Source organism: Entelurus aequoreus, linkage group LG19, assembly GCF_033978785.1.
Source record: "Entelurus aequoreus isolate RoL-2023_Sb linkage group LG19, RoL_Eaeq_v1.1, whole genome shotgun sequence".
In the NCBI taxonomy this organism is placed as follows: Eukaryota; Metazoa; Chordata; class Actinopteri; order Syngnathiformes; family Syngnathidae; genus Entelurus; species Entelurus aequoreus.
The window spans coordinates 23,700,519-23,716,197 of NC_084749.1; the positions used below are offsets into that span (position 1 = coordinate 23,700,519).

At 38.3% G+C, this 15,679-nt stretch overlaps 1 protein-coding gene across 1 annotated transcript in view; it reads right to left on the reverse strand.

Annotated features, from left to right (window-relative positions):
- Positions 1 to 15,679, reverse strand: part of dspb (desmoplakin b) — a 44,651-nt gene that overhangs the window by 15,069 nt on the left and 13,903 nt on the right. The window contains exons 10-20 of the mRNA XM_062028137.1: positions 15,073 to 15,198; positions 12,683 to 12,835; positions 12,084 to 12,238; positions 11,732 to 11,858; positions 8,997 to 9,183; positions 6,221 to 6,516; positions 5,973 to 6,151; positions 4,473 to 4,611; positions 2,478 to 2,671; positions 480 to 642; positions 294 to 377 (exon numbers count right to left, since the gene is read on the reverse strand). Coding sequence (XP_061884121.1) covers positions 294 to 377; positions 480 to 642; positions 2,478 to 2,671; positions 4,473 to 4,611; positions 5,973 to 6,151; positions 6,221 to 6,516; positions 8,997 to 9,183; positions 11,732 to 11,858; positions 12,084 to 12,238; positions 12,683 to 12,835; positions 15,073 to 15,198 — 1,803 coding nt within the window. The remainder of the gene's footprint in view (positions 1 to 293; positions 378 to 479; positions 643 to 2,477; positions 2,672 to 4,472; positions 4,612 to 5,972; positions 6,152 to 6,220; positions 6,517 to 8,996; positions 9,184 to 11,731; positions 11,859 to 12,083; positions 12,239 to 12,682; positions 12,836 to 15,072; positions 15,199 to 15,679) is intronic.

The following is a 15,679-nucleotide window of genomic DNA, read 5'->3' on the forward strand; positions in this document are numbered from 1 at the left end:
TTGGTTTCCCTTTTAGATCATAGTCTTCATGTTTTATTTATCTTAGGAATTATGTCGTTTTTTGTCATTCCATGACCCTGCTGTGTACGTGCATGATGTGATTGTACACTTTTAGACCTTAAAAGTATTTTCAAGAACACATTTAAAAACATTTTGACAATCATATTGCTAAAACCATCTCAAAGTCTTTCAGTTCTGCGTTCATATAATAAATAAATAATATTGGATAGCTACCACTTTAAAAGAGATAGAAGAAAGCATTTTCTAGTAATGAGAAGTGTTTGGCTCTTTACCTTGATGGAGTTCACACAGGCATCACTGTCTTTCAGTACACTTTCTACTGTTGACCTTTCTGCTTTAATGTCTGCATTCAGGGCCTTAATAAAATCAAACAACATATATACAAGAGGTTAGAGGTGTGGCCCCACACGGCAAAAACACCATCACACTAAGAACATATTTCATTCAGGTTGTGAAACCTTCTCTTTCTTTATATGGTCCTTCAGAACTTCCACAGTCTGTATTTTCGTCGTTCGCAGGATGTCTTGCTTTTTGCGAGTGTTGTCAATCCAGTCACTAAGGGAGGGACTTGTTTGCTTGTAGTGCTCCAGCTGAAGCAGATACCGCTGCAAATCCTGGAGTCTAACCAAAAGAGATGTACAAGGGTAATATATATATATATATATATATATATATATATATATATATATATATATATATATATATATATATATATATATATATATATATATATATATATATATATATATATATATATATATATGTGTGTGTGTATTACAAAACGCAAAACCAGTGAAGTTGGCACGTTGTGTAAATCGTAAATAAAAACAGAATACAATGATTTGCAAATCTTTTTCAACCTATATTCATTTGAATAGACTGCAAAGACAAGATACTTAATGTTCGAACTGAAAAATGTAATGTTTTGCAAATATTAGCTCATTTGGAATTTGATGCCTGCAACATGTTTAAAAAAAGCTGGCACAAGTGGCAAAAAAGACTGAGAAAGTTGAGGAATGCTCATCAAACACTTATTTGGAACATCCCACAGGTGGGTGCCATGATTGGGTATAAAAGCAGCTTCCATGAAATGATCAGTCATTCACAAACAAGGATAGGGTGAGGGTCACCACTTTGTGAACAAATGTGTGAGCAAATTGTCGAACAGTTTAAGAACAACATTTCTCAACCAGCTATTGCAAGGAATTTAGGGATTTCACCATCTACGGTCCGTAATATTATCAAAAGATTCAAAAAATCTGGAGAAATCACGGCAAGGCCGAAAACCAACATTGAATGCCCGTGACCTTCGATCCATCAGGCGGTACTGCATCAAAAAGCGACATCAGTGTGTAAAGTATATCACCACACGGGCTCAGGAACACTTCAGAAAACCACTCTCAGTAACTACAGTTTGTCGCTACATCTGTAAGTGCAAGTTAAAACTCTACTATGCAAAGCGAAAACCATTTATCAACAACACCCAGATACGCAGCCGGCTTCGCTGGGCCCGAGCTCATCTAAGATGGACTGATGCAAAGTGGAAAAGTGTTCTGTGGTCTGACTAGTCCACATTTCAAATTGTTTTTGGAAAATGTGGACGTCGTTTCCTCCGGACCAAGAGGAGAAGAACCATCCGGATTGTTCTAGGTGCAAAGTTCAAAAGCCAGCATCTGTGATGGTATGGGGGTGTATTAGTGCCCAAGACATGGGTAAATTACACATCTGTGAAGGCACCATTAATGCTGAAAGAAAGGTACATGCAGGTTTTGGAGCAACATATGTTGCCATCCAAGCAACGTTATCATGGACGCCCCTGCTTATTTCAGCAAGACAATGCCAAGCCACGTGTTACAACAGCGTGGCTTCGTAGTAAAAGAGTGCGGATACTAGACTGGCCTGCCTGTAGTCCAGACCTGTCTCCCATTGAAAATGTGTGGCGCATTATGGAACGTAAAATACCACAACAGAGACCCCAGACTGTTGAACAACTTAAGATGTACATCAAGCAATAACTCCATCTGAAAAGCTTCAAAAATTGGTCTCCTCAGTTCCCAAACGTTTACCGAGTGTTGTTAAAAGGAAAGGCCATGTAACAGAGCGGTAAAAATGCCCCTTTGCCAACTTTTTTGCAATGTGTTGCTGCCATCAAATTCTAAGTTAATGATTATTTGCAAAAAAAAATAAAGTTTCTCAGTTCGTACATTAAATATATTGTCTTTGCAGTCTATTCAATTGAATATAAGTTGAAAAGGATTAGCAAATCATTGTATTTTGTTTTTATTTACGATTTACACAACTTACTAACTTCACTGGTTTTGGGTTTTGTACATAAGAAAAATGAGCTCGTACTGTACTTTTTCACCTGGCAGCATTTTTCATATTGACTACAGTGGCTAATGTTTTCATAGTCAAATCTACCATGTTCAATTTCCAAATAATATTTGGGACTATACCTGTTGTCCATCTGTGTCTGTATTCGTTTCCAGCGATCTGACAGCAGGTCCACCTGCTCGGCATATTTGGACAGCATGATATCACACCTGTGGAAGGGCCCACCCACTTCATCATTCCAGCGCTTTGCGTTGGCCAGTTCTGCCTCCATGGAGGCCAAAACATCAATCTTCTGATCCAACTCTTCCATGTTACTCTGTACACAACAAGAACATTATAAAATGAATCGTATGATTAAGTGGAAGTCTGCATTTTATGAAGGTGTCGTATGGAGGTTAATTTGTGTCTTCATACGAAAGTTGTTGTTTTGTCAGTGAATTTGCGTAATTCATTTGTTTGCTTTGCTGTTAATATCTGCTGACTTTCTCTTCTAACATGTTATATCTACACTTCTGTTAAAATGTAATAATCACTTACTCTTCTGTTGTTTGATACTTTACATTAGTTTTGGATGATACCACAAATTTAGGTATCAATCCGATACCAAGTAGTTACAGGATCATACATTGGTCATATTCAAAGTCCTCATGTGTCCACGGACCTATTTCCTGAGTTTATAAACATAATATAATTTTTTTTTAAACTAAAGAAGATGTTGTGATGCCAAACAATATCGATGTAATTATAGTAGTATCTACTAGATACGCTCCTGTACTTGGTATCATTACAGTGGATGTCAGGTGTAGATCCACCCATGGCGTTTGTTTACATTTTGACGCTGGTGAGCTACGGTGTGTAGTGAAGCATGTTTAGCTATTCCTCGTCCAGCAGGGATGATACTTGTAAGAAACGTACTTTATTTGTCGTCATGGAGGCGAGGATTTAGTCATTAGTCAGGGACGGCGTGGCGAAGTTGGTAGAGTGGCTGTGCCAGTAATCGGAGTGTTGCTGGTTACTGGGGTTCAATTCCCACCTTCTACCTTCCTAGTCACGTCCGTTGTGTCCTTGGGCAAGACACTTCACCCTTTGCCTCTGATGGCTGCTGGTTAGCGCCTTGCATGGCCATCAGTGTGTGAATGTGTGTGTGAACGGGTGTGTGAATGGGTGAATGTGGAAATACTGTCAAAGCGCTTTGAGTACCTTGAAGGTAGAAAAGCGCTATACAAGTATAACCCATTTATCATTTATTTAGAAGTAGCTAAAACCCTGCCAACTGCGGCTGGACTTTAACCGCTAGCTAGCTAGCCATGTCTTAAAGCACCTCTCCCTGAGGGCGTTTCAGTGTTATAACTTCACCTTTATCGTTAGTTTTTAAGCCAAAATGCGTCCGTTCTTCCTTTTCTGTCTACAAACTGTGTCTGCTTGTAAGTACTGCGTGGTTTTGCGCTGTCGAACACGCTCGTCTGCTCGTAAAACCAGCAATGAAACGACTTGACGACGACGGGTTTCGGGGGGGTAGGGGACCGGTACTTTTAAGAGGCGGTATAGTACCGAATATGATTCATTAGTATCGCGGTACTATACTAATACCGGTATACCGTACAACCCTGTCGCTGACAATTATTTACGTATTACCTATTACGGAAATGGACCATAATAGACCAGACCGTCGTGAATTCATCATTTACTGAAGGGCCGACTTTCCGACTTTTGGACACTGTGTACAAAATCCTGCCTTTTAATGTAAAATTTGGTACACTTTGTTCTTAAATCATATAGTTTTGGATTTGTATTGCTTTTCTATTTTATTTACTTACATGTTAGTAAAATAAATATGACCGGTTATTATTGTCAGTTCCATGGTATCACTATAAAACATATACTGTACCAGATTTGTATAAACTACCCTGAACTGTGAAATGCGATGGAAACACAAACCACACGGGTCTACAAGAACCTAGAGTTCCAGGAACTAAAGGTTCCAGGAATCTATAGCTTCAGGAACTCAAAGTTGCTGGACTTTTGGTGGAAAAGGGCTCAATGTGTAACAGAAGACTTAATGAAACGGTCCTCTGCACAGTATCTAAAGGACAATAGACTTAGTTTTCAGTCCATACCTTAAGAGTCCTCATGTAGTCGTTTACATCTCTTGGCAAAAGAGAGGTCGTCTCATGCTCAGTCAATCTTGCCTCATGAACTTTAACTATATCTTCAGTCCGTGCCATACTTTGAAGCAAGTCCCGGAGAGCTTCCAGCCTGATAAGAAAACAACAAGTTGGATTTAATGAAAGAGAAGGGACTCATTACTCTCTATGAAACCCAATGTGTATCTCATTGAAGAATATAGTCGTCGTCTATCTATATTTTGTAAGTTAGCATAATGTCATCACCATTGATAGCTCGGTTTTTCTTCTAATATTCACTGAGGTTGGATCAGGCCAAAACCTTTTCACGCTGTGGATTGGCTTTGTTTATTAGTGGGCTGCCAAAGTAGACATACTGACGTTGCTGTAGCATTTATGATAGTATTGTCCCTAGTGTTGTCCCGGTAAATGTATTTCGATACTTTTCGGTACTTTTCTACATAAGGGGGACCACAAAAAAATTGCATTATTGGCTTTATTTTAACAAAAAAATCTTACGGTACATTAAAAATATGTTTCTTATTGCAATCGAAGAACAATTTTGTCCTTAAATAAAATAGTCAACATACTAGACAACTTGTCTTTTATTAGTAAGTAAACAAACAAAGGCTCCTAATTAGTCTCCTGACGTATGCAGTAACATATCGTGTCATTTCTCATTCTATTTGGTCAAAATTATGAGGGACAAGCTGTAAACATTGATTATTAATCCACTTGTTCATTCACTGTTAATATGTGGTTAGTTTCCGTTTTAACATGTTCTATGTACACTTCTGTTAAAATGTAAAATACACTTATTCTTCTGTTGTTTGGATACTTTACATTAGTTTTGGACGATACCACAAATGTATGTATCGATCCGATACCAAGTAGTTACAGGATCATACATCAGAATCAGAATCAGAATAGTTTTATTGCCATTGTTTAAAAAAATAAAATAAAAATAAAAAAATAAATTCAAAAATAAATAAAACTACATTGGTCATACTTAAAGTCCTCATGTCCGGTGCTTTTCAAACAGAGTATAGTACTGTTTTTGTTTCATTAGTACCGCGATACTATACCAGTACCGGTATACCGCACAACCCTAGTCGTACCTAAGCCAGTGTACCACCAACATCAATTTTAGATTTGGATACTACTTATAGTTGCTGAAAGTTTAGCACCCATGGCTGTTTCTACAAAAAAACACTGAGAGAAAACAACAATATGTGAGGTCCCTTGCCAAATCGGACTTTAAAGTTAACGTCATCACTCTAGTTTTTTTTTTTTAACCAAATTCTACATATTTTTGGCCTAAATTAAGCATTTTAAAGCACAATAAGGACTACATGGAAAAAAAAACAATGCTACACCTTGTTAGATGAGACCAAACCAATCAGACCGTGATGTTTAGTAGCATGGCCACTGATTGGCTCAGCCTCAGCTCAAAGATAGCTAACCAATATTCAACATTTGTTTGTGTTTTCATACCGCTGAAAGTAAGCCGATGAGCTACTCTCAAGACTGTCGAGACGTTGGTTGATGACTCCGAGCTCACTTTGCAGGAACGCAGCTTTATCTGAATCACTCATGCTCTCCAGCTCCTTCATAATGTGCTCCCTAAGTTTTAGGTACTCCTCTCGTATCAAGGAGACATCATGCTGTAAGTCCTTTCATAAAAAAAGAAAACAAAATCAGTGACAGGAAGAGGCTTTGATTTTGCATCTTTTTGACTTTACCTCTAGCTGGATGATTTTGAGGCTACAGTCTTTGGCCTCATCGTCTCCAAAGCAGACGTGAATGTGTTGACTCAGCAAACCCTCAGCTGACTCCAGCTTCAATCTGAGCGTGTGCAGCTCTGTTAAACTGCGAGAGGAGGAGACGACTTTCTTTTTCTCTGTTTTCGTCACTTTCACTTTTTTCATCTCTGCTCTCTGTCGCTCTTCCTCAAGGTCTCTGGTGTCTTCCTCAGCAGCAAGTTGCACAAAAAACAGCTGTTGTTGGGGTGGCTGTTCAACTACTTGCTGTGCATTTACTTTAAAGAGAAAAAAGAGGCAAACATTTTATACAGTTCTAGAAAAAAAATCTTCCAATTAAGTTGGAAATGTACAAAAACACAGTCCCTTTACAAAAAACATGCAGAATAGGATTACTGTGGGATGCACCTTCTATTTTTAATACATGGAAAGAGTTTTGCATGGATTATGTTGGACTCTTATTGAAAATAAATTACAAATGGAGATGAGAAAACAATTGCTAATCTTATGCATGTATATATATATATATATATATATATATATATATATATATATATATATATATATATATATATATATATATATATATATATATATATATATATATATAAATAAATAAATATATATATATATATATATACATATATATATATATATATATATATATATATATATATATATATATATATATATAGGCACCTTGTATAAATCGTAAATAAAAACAGAATACAATGATTTAAGTTAAGTTAAAGTTAAAGTACCAATGATTGTCACACACACACTAGGTGTGGTGAAATTTGTCCTCGGCATTTGACCCATCCCCTTGGGGAGCAGTGGGCAGCAGCGGCGCCCGGGAATCATTTTTGGTGATTTAACCCCCAATTCCAACCCTTGATGCTGAGTGCCAAGCAGGGAGGTAATGGGTCCCATTTTTTTCGAACAGAGAAACGTTGTTATTTTTGGCAAATATTAGCTCATTTGGAATTTGATGCCTGCAACATGTTTCAAAAAAGCTGGCACAAGTGGCAAAAAAGACTGGGAAAGTTGAGGAATGCTCATCAAACACTTATTGGGAACATCCCACAGGTGAACAGGCTAATTGGGAACACCATGATTGGGTATAAAAGCAGCTTCAATAAAATGCTCAATCAATCACAAACAAGGACGGGGCGAGGGTCACCACTTTGTGAACGAATGCGTGAGCAAATTGTCCAACAGTTTAAGACCAACATTTCTCAACAAGCTATTGCAAAGAATTTAGGTATTTCACCATCTCCGGTCCGTAATATCATCAAAAGGTTCAGAGAATCTGGAGAAATCACTGCACGTAAGCGATGATATTATGGACCTTTGATCCCTCAGGCCGTACTGCATCAAAACACGACATCAGTATGTAAAGGATATCACCACATGGGCTCAGAAACACTTCAGAAAACCACTGTCAGTAACTACAGTTGGTCGCTACATCTGTAAGTGCAAGTTAAAACTCTACTATGCAAAGCGAAAGCCATTCATCAACAACACCCAGAAACGCCGCTGGCTTCGCTGGGCCCGAGCTCATCTAAGATGGACTGATGCAAAGTGGAAAAGTGTTCTGTGGTCTGACGAGTCCACATTTCAAATTGTTTTTGGAAACTGTGGACGTCGTGTCTCCTGGAACAAAGAGGAAAATAACTATCCGTATTGTTATAGGCGCAAAGTTCAAAAGCCAGCATCTGTGATGGTATGGGCAACTTACACATCTGTGAAGACACCATTAATGCTGAAAGGTACATACAAGTTTTGGAGAAACATACTGTATGTTGCCATCCAAGCAACGTTATCATGGACACCCCTGCTTATTTCACCAAGATAATGCCAAGCGTTACAACAGCGTGGCTTCATAGTAAAAGAGTGCGGGTACTAGACTGGCCTGCCTGTAGTCCAGACCTGTCTCCCATTGAAAATGTGTGGCGCATTATGAAGCCTAAAATACCACAACGGAGACCCCGGACTGTTGAACAACTTAAGCCGTACATCAAGCAAGAATGGGAAAGAATTCCACCTGAAAAGCTTCAAAAATTGGTCTCCTCAGTTCCCAAATGTTTACTGAGTGTTGTTAAAAGGAAAGGCCATGTAACACAGTGGTAAAAATGACCATGTGCCAACTTTTTTGCAATGTGTTGCTGCCATTAAATTCTAAGTTAATGATTATTTGCAAACAAGTTTCTCAGTTTGAACATTAAATATCTTGTCTTTGCAGTCTATTCAATTGAATATAAGTTGAAAAGGATTTGCAAATCATTGTATTCTGTTTTTATTTACGAATTACACAAGGTGCCAACCTCACTGGTTTTGGGTTTTGTACCAATATTTATTTCTGTCCAGAGTTACATTATTTGTATTGCTAAAATGGTGAATTATGTGGAAACAAATCTGTGTTGTTTTGTTGAATTAGAAAATTCAGAAAAATATTTTTTCCACAATAGCATTAAAAATATCCTGGAAGTCTGACAATGCAAAGTTTGGCCCTATAAGCAACAATTGCTGTTGCTCTAATTCCTATGCAAAATCATGTGCAAATTAAATTCCTCTGTTATAAGCATCTCTAAAAATAGGTCTTGTGGATATCAAACGCATCAACTCACTTACTCCATGGTAGGGGATGTCTGTCTCAACACTGTCAGTTTATCAAAATGTATATGAAGTTTTCCTAAATAAAAATGCCACCTATTTTAACAATAATTTTAATTTAGATTATATTAATGTACTAACTTACTGTACGTAGGTAACTGCACCACTAGAGTTTCATAGTGGGTCTGAGCTCCATTGAACTGGCTCTCGATGCTCCTCTTGTCATTGTCAGCAAACATCTGCGAGCCTTGGCAACTGAGTTTGAACTCTTCATAATGAGTCTCAAGGCTTTTGATAAGATTGCGGTATTCCTCTGGATGCATGGTGGCCAGCTAAACACAAACACATACAGTATGTGTTATTTCATTGCTTTTGAAGGAACAACAGCACAAGTCAGTCATACATCACACAAACATACAGTAGCTGGAAACATACATCACTTTACTACCGTATTTTTTGGAGTATAAGTCGCTCCAGAGTATAAGTCGCACCGGCCGAAAATGCATAATAAGAAGGAAAAAAACATATATAAGTCGCACTGGAGTGAGTATAAGTCGCATTTTTTGGGGAAATTTATTTGATAAAACCCAACAACAAGAATAGACATTTGAAAGGCAATTTAAAAATAAATAAAGAATAGTGAACAACAGGCTGAATAAGTGTACGTTATATGACGCATAAATAACCAACTGAGAACGTGCCTGGTATGTTAACGTAACATATTATGGTAAGAGTCATTCAAATAACTATAACATATAGAACATACTATACGTTTACCAAACAATCTGTCACTCCTAATCGCTAAATCCCATGAAATCTTATACGTCTAGTCTCTTACGTGAATGAGCTATATAATATTATTTGATATTTTACGGTAATGTGTAAATAATTTCACACATAAGTCGCTCCTGAGTATAAGTCGCACCCCCGGCCAAACTATGAAAAAAAACTGCGACTTATAGTCCGAAAAATACGGTATTTATGTATCTTTTGTACTTAAATGATGTTTCATTGATCTCTTAAGCTCTGACTGAAAGTGAAACTCTATCCTGCCGACGTTTTACAAAGCATATATTGTGGCCACAGTTGTTGCCTGTATGTGGGTCTCACTTTTGTCTTCAGTCAAAGCATGTTCTTGTTCCTAATGATACGCGATTAGTGTGTCAATTCTAATTTAAGAAGGATAGGAATAGGGAAAGGTACTGTTCACATTTGAATCGACTAATCGACGGTACCTGGCAATCGATACAGGTACTTTTTTTTAACAAATGTAAAAATAAGAAAGATAATGTTTTTAATTTAACATTTAACACTGAGCTGTGCTGTCCAGTCATCTTGTTTTCTTACATTTTTCTACCCATTTGCAAGTACAGTACTGTAATACAGTACCGTACCGTATTTTTCGGACTATAAGGTTGACTTAAAATATTTTCATTTTCTCAAAAATCGACAGTGCGCCTAATGTACGGAATAATTCTGGTTGAGCTTACCGAACTCGAAGCAATTTTATTTGGTACATGGTGTAATGATAAGTGTGACCTGCAATATGCCGCCAGTAAACAACACCAAAACTTTAAATGTTCCATTGAAAATAAAGAACTTTACACACGGCACTCGGCAAAATGTTTTAGTATGACTTTGAAGCTGCACCGCTTGATGGATTGTCGGCGCCTTACGTCTACCGTAGTCAGAGATACAAATATTACTGTGATGTGTGTATAAGGGCCGCAAAATGGCACCCATTAGCAGACATATTATCTGGCGTTTTGTTTCACAATATTATGCAAAACCAACTTTTCTTACCTTCTGGTACCTGCTGATGCGTATTTGAGATCTGCTTAAGTCCTGAAAATTTGTGCACGTCCGCCACTGTAGTCCGTGACGATACCGTAGTCGATAAGCTTCTTCTTTTTCACTATCTTCTTGTTATGGGGCATTCACCCTCTGCTGTTGCCATTTCTAATATAATGTAGCGTAAAGTTCCAACTTATATCTCACTATGGAAGCGCTAAAAACTACCGGTGTAGTGGGTTTCCATAATTCACCCACGGAACTTTAGTTATTAGAGAGTTCCGGTCGGACGGTTTTTCACGGGACACATTTCCCACTGTTGCACTAGTGAGCCTTGTAATCCGGTGCGCCCTATGGTCCAGAAAATACGGTAATACTGAAATACTATAGTAGACTTTGCATGCAGTTGCAATTACAAGAGTGCTTACTTAGCCAGGTAGTAGTCTCTCCCATTAGTTGAATATGGCAGTTTTTTGTTTTGTTGAAACCCCAAAGTGTTTAAATTGTACATATTGTATTTATTACGCACCAGCTGTTTGATTGTAACATACATCTTAGTTGTAGTTTTGATGACCAAATTTGGAGGTGTTGAAATTGTGTATGTAAAATAGCTAATACTAATGTTTCGCATGTCTATGGCAAATCCAATCAAATTAGTATTGAGCTAACACATTTTGAAAAGTGGAGCTTACTGTACTCCTTCTTGCTTTGTTGTCATGGAACATTTTTAACAATCAGACGTAACGTCACGTGCAACAAAAGTATCAAAATACGGCACTGTTAGATTTTACATGAATTCTGTATCCATCCCTAAATAGGACACATGGTGTTGATTCCCTTGGTTTATGGTTCATCGCTTCTCTGGAACTGGTTAAGGTTATGACAGGCATGAACGGCAGCCAGTTAAATAGCATTGAGCTAGCACACATAGTATTTGTGAGAAATAAAGACTTTATGGGATAATCTGTTTGTTAAACCCGTTGGTAATATCTACTAGCCAGTGGTGTTATATTTTTATGTTTAACATTTTTGAATTTTGGTTTAGTGACAGATGGCAGCTTTAGGTCTCTGAGACTCACGATCACCTACCATGGAGATGGTGAGTGAGTTGATGTGATCGATATCCAGAAGGCAGTACTGCCAGGCAATGAGACTCTTTATGTTGATGTACAACTGATTCCAGATAGAAAGGATGGACTCAAAATACTGCTCATTTCTGTTGACAAGACAGAGAAAATAACATCCAATAAGAACAAGAAAGTTTGATCATATTACGCCTATACTGGCTCATCTGCACTGGCTTAATTTCATTTCAATAAGGGTTGATTTGAAATATAAGTATTTTGAGTTCTGAGCCGGGTCAAGAAACTAACTGTCCTTCTATAAAATGAGGTACAACTGTGGGGTGAGAAGGACTAAAAAGCAAGGGTTGGTGACTTACTTGGTGGCCAAACTAATGCTGAGTGGATTAGGAGGAGGGATTATCAGGCACACAGAGGGTACAGTCATATCTAGGCCCCCGGGTCCTGTAACCTCCCATTTGCTGCGCTGACTGTTGCCCTGCAAAATAGCTTCATCACCTTTACAGATCACTTTCTGTAGAGAAAAATCAGAACGGATGTATTTGAAAACAGACACAGTGGCTGTATGATGTTGAAAAAACTTACACAAATATTTTTGTTTTAACGTATAGACCAGGGGGTCCAAGCTTTTTCCACCAACTGAAAATTTAAAACATGCAAGGGCCATCGTATATTTTGGACAAAAAAAATGCTAAAAACAGACGCTATACATATTTAACATAAAACTTTGTGTCAGCGTTGTGTTATGATTATGAGTTATTAGCATCCCAATTGTATTCATTACATAGTGTTTTTTGCAATGGTTTCTTATATTTTACAAGTTTTTAAAAATGTTTATATTATTTCGACAACATGCGGCGGACCAACCACACCCGGGCCGCTTTTTGGACACCCCTGGTATAGACGACTCATTACGTGAATATTCTGTATTAAAAACTGTAGATTATTAAAGATTGACCTGGTCTTGTTTAAAATCACAAAGGGCTTTGACAATGACAGGGGTGCTGCTCTTCTCTTCTGGGTTTCTGGGCTTCAGTCTGACGATGGTCTTGGCCTTGTTAACAAGATGTTGAACTTGCCTTTTGTGATCCATTATCTTCTCTCTTTCCCTCTGTAAATCAAGACAATGCATTTTGATGATTTGTTTCAAACTTATTAATATAGAAAATCGCCTAACAAACTGATTTTTACACCGAACCAGAAAAAAATTATGTTTGCCCAAAAGGTCTTATACAGTGTTGAAAGTGACTGTCATTTTCAAATGCTATACAGATTGTCCTCATTAGGGTCACAAAGGCCTACTAAAATGAAATGTTTTTATTTAAACAGGGATAGCAGATCCATTCTATGTGTCATACTTGATCATTTCGCGATATTGCCATATTTTTGCTGAAAGGATTTAGTATAGAACAACGATGATAAAGTTCGCAACTTTTGGTCTCTGATAAAAAAAAGCCTTGCCCCTACCGGAAGTAGCGTGACGTAGTCAGTTGTTCGCCTCCTCATATTTTCCTATTGTTTTCAATGCAGCTAGAGCGATTCGGACCGAGAAAGCGACGATTACCCCATTAATTTGAGCGAGGATGAAAGATTCGTGGATGAGGAACGTTAGAGTGACGGACTAGAATGCAGTGCAAGACATATCTTTTTTCGCTCTGACCGTAACTTAGGTACAAGCTGGCTCATTGGATTCCACACTCTCTCCTTTTTCTATTGTGGATCACGGATTTGTATTTTAAACCACATCGGATACTATATCCTCTTGAAAATGAGAGTCGAGAACGCGAAATGGACATTCACAGTGACTTTTATCTCCACGACAATACATCGGCGAAGCTCTTTAGCTACTGAGCTAACGTGATAGCATGTGGCTCAAATGCAGATAGAAACAAAATAAATAAATCCCTGACTGGAAGGATAGACAGAAGATCAACAATACTATTAAGCCATGTACATGTAACTACACGGTTAATAATTCTCAGCCTGGCAAAGCTTAACAATGCTGTTGCTAACGACGCCATTGAAGCTAACTTAGCAACCGGACCTCACAGAGCTATGATAAAAATATTAGCGCTCCACCTACGCTAGCCAGCCCTCATCTGCTCATCAACACCCGTGCTCACCTGCGTTCTAGCGATGGACGGCGCGACGAAGGACTTCACCCGATCATCCGTGCGGTTGGCGGCTAGCGTCGGCTACCGCGTCTGCTATCCAAGTAAGTCCTCCTGGTTGTGTTGCTACAGCCAGCCGCTAATACACCGATCCCACCTACAACTTTCTTCTTTGCAGTCTCCATTGTTCATTAAACAAATTGCAAAAGATTCACCAACGCAGATGTCCAGAATACTGTGGAATTATGAGATGAAAACAGAGCTATTTTGTATTGTTTTCAATGGGGTACCGATACTTCTGTTTCACTGGCTACGTCACGCGCATACGTCATCATCCAAAGACGTTTTTAACCGGAAGTTTAGCGGGAAATTTAAAATTGCACTTTATAAGTTAACCCGGCCGTATTGGCATGTGTTGCAATGTGAAGATTTCATCATTGATATATAAACTATCAGACTGCGTGGTCGGTAGTAGTGGGTTTCAGTAGGCCTTCACAAGTGAGCCATTCACACCTGTGGACCGTGAAAAACCCCATGTACAAACATGGGCAAAACATGCAAACTCCACACACAGGTGCCTAAACAAACATTGTTCGAACCTGAAGTGAATTAATTAACTCATATTATGTTCTACATATGGTGAATGTTCATATTCATCTTGGAGAAAGCAAACCTCCAAGTTTAAGTAAACAGTTTGAGCACATCATAAGATAAGGCCCCTTGGTTTAATTGGGTCTTCGGAATGCAAAAGTGATGACCATATCCTTGAGAGGAGACTACCTGTCTAGCTCAACGCCAACATTTGAAGTTATGACTTAAAGCATTTGTTTTCCAGACACTTACACACGAACATCTCCTTTTATAGTCAGGGTGTGCTCTCCGGACCCAGCGCACACACACAGACAGGAGGTAGGAATATAAGACTGGTGGTTTGGCTTCTCCAAGTTAGGAGTCCTTCATTTTTTTTTACCTAGATTCCTCCGGGTACTGCAGACCTGTTTAAATGACGCTCGCTTGTAATAAATGCAACTTTTTGTTCAGCAAAGCGACTCCGACATCTCTTTTGATCCAGCTACGCAGCCGTGTTGCCCTTCTGCCCGGAAGGGGGTGACAAGACCAGAAATACTTCAAACCCTTTGTAGAACCTTTGATTTTCTATCTGTGAGGCTGATATTTAAGTTCACTTAAACCCATAATTGGTTTGTCTTAACTGGTCTGCTCTTCAAGAACATTGTACCTCCAATTCCATGAGTAGCTCCAGCAGGTTGTCCAGTGATGTATTCTTGTCACGGTTGAATTTCTTACAGAGGGTTTCTTGTTCTGTCTGGAGGGATCTGTATGTCTCATTGGCCTCTTTAAAGAACTTGAAAAAAACATAACAGGTTACTTAGGTCTGTATTGAGGAGGGCCACCCATCCGTATGTAAAACGTCAATTAATGAATATCAGGGCGCTTCATATTCAATTTTGTTACCCCTTTCTGCTCTCTCACTGTTAAAAATATGATGACAAATATCTCCAGACTTTCTCATTGTTCCTCACGGCGCACAGCGTTAATGCTGAGTTTGTAAATAGTCGGTGATACTGTATGTCAAGAAAATATACTGTCTATAAGAAACCTTGTATTTGGTTGATCAAATGAAATCTAAAGATAAAACAGAAACACTCAAAAGATTGTATGAATGTATTCCTCTGATAGAGCTGAAGAAGCATTAGAAAAACCTGCAATATTTGCAATACTGGGAACAATATGGGAAAACATTAGGAACTGCAAAACAGTTCCCATTGAAAAATATTTCAATTAATTTCAAGGGGAGATTGCGATGCAAGAGTTTTGAGTTAAGC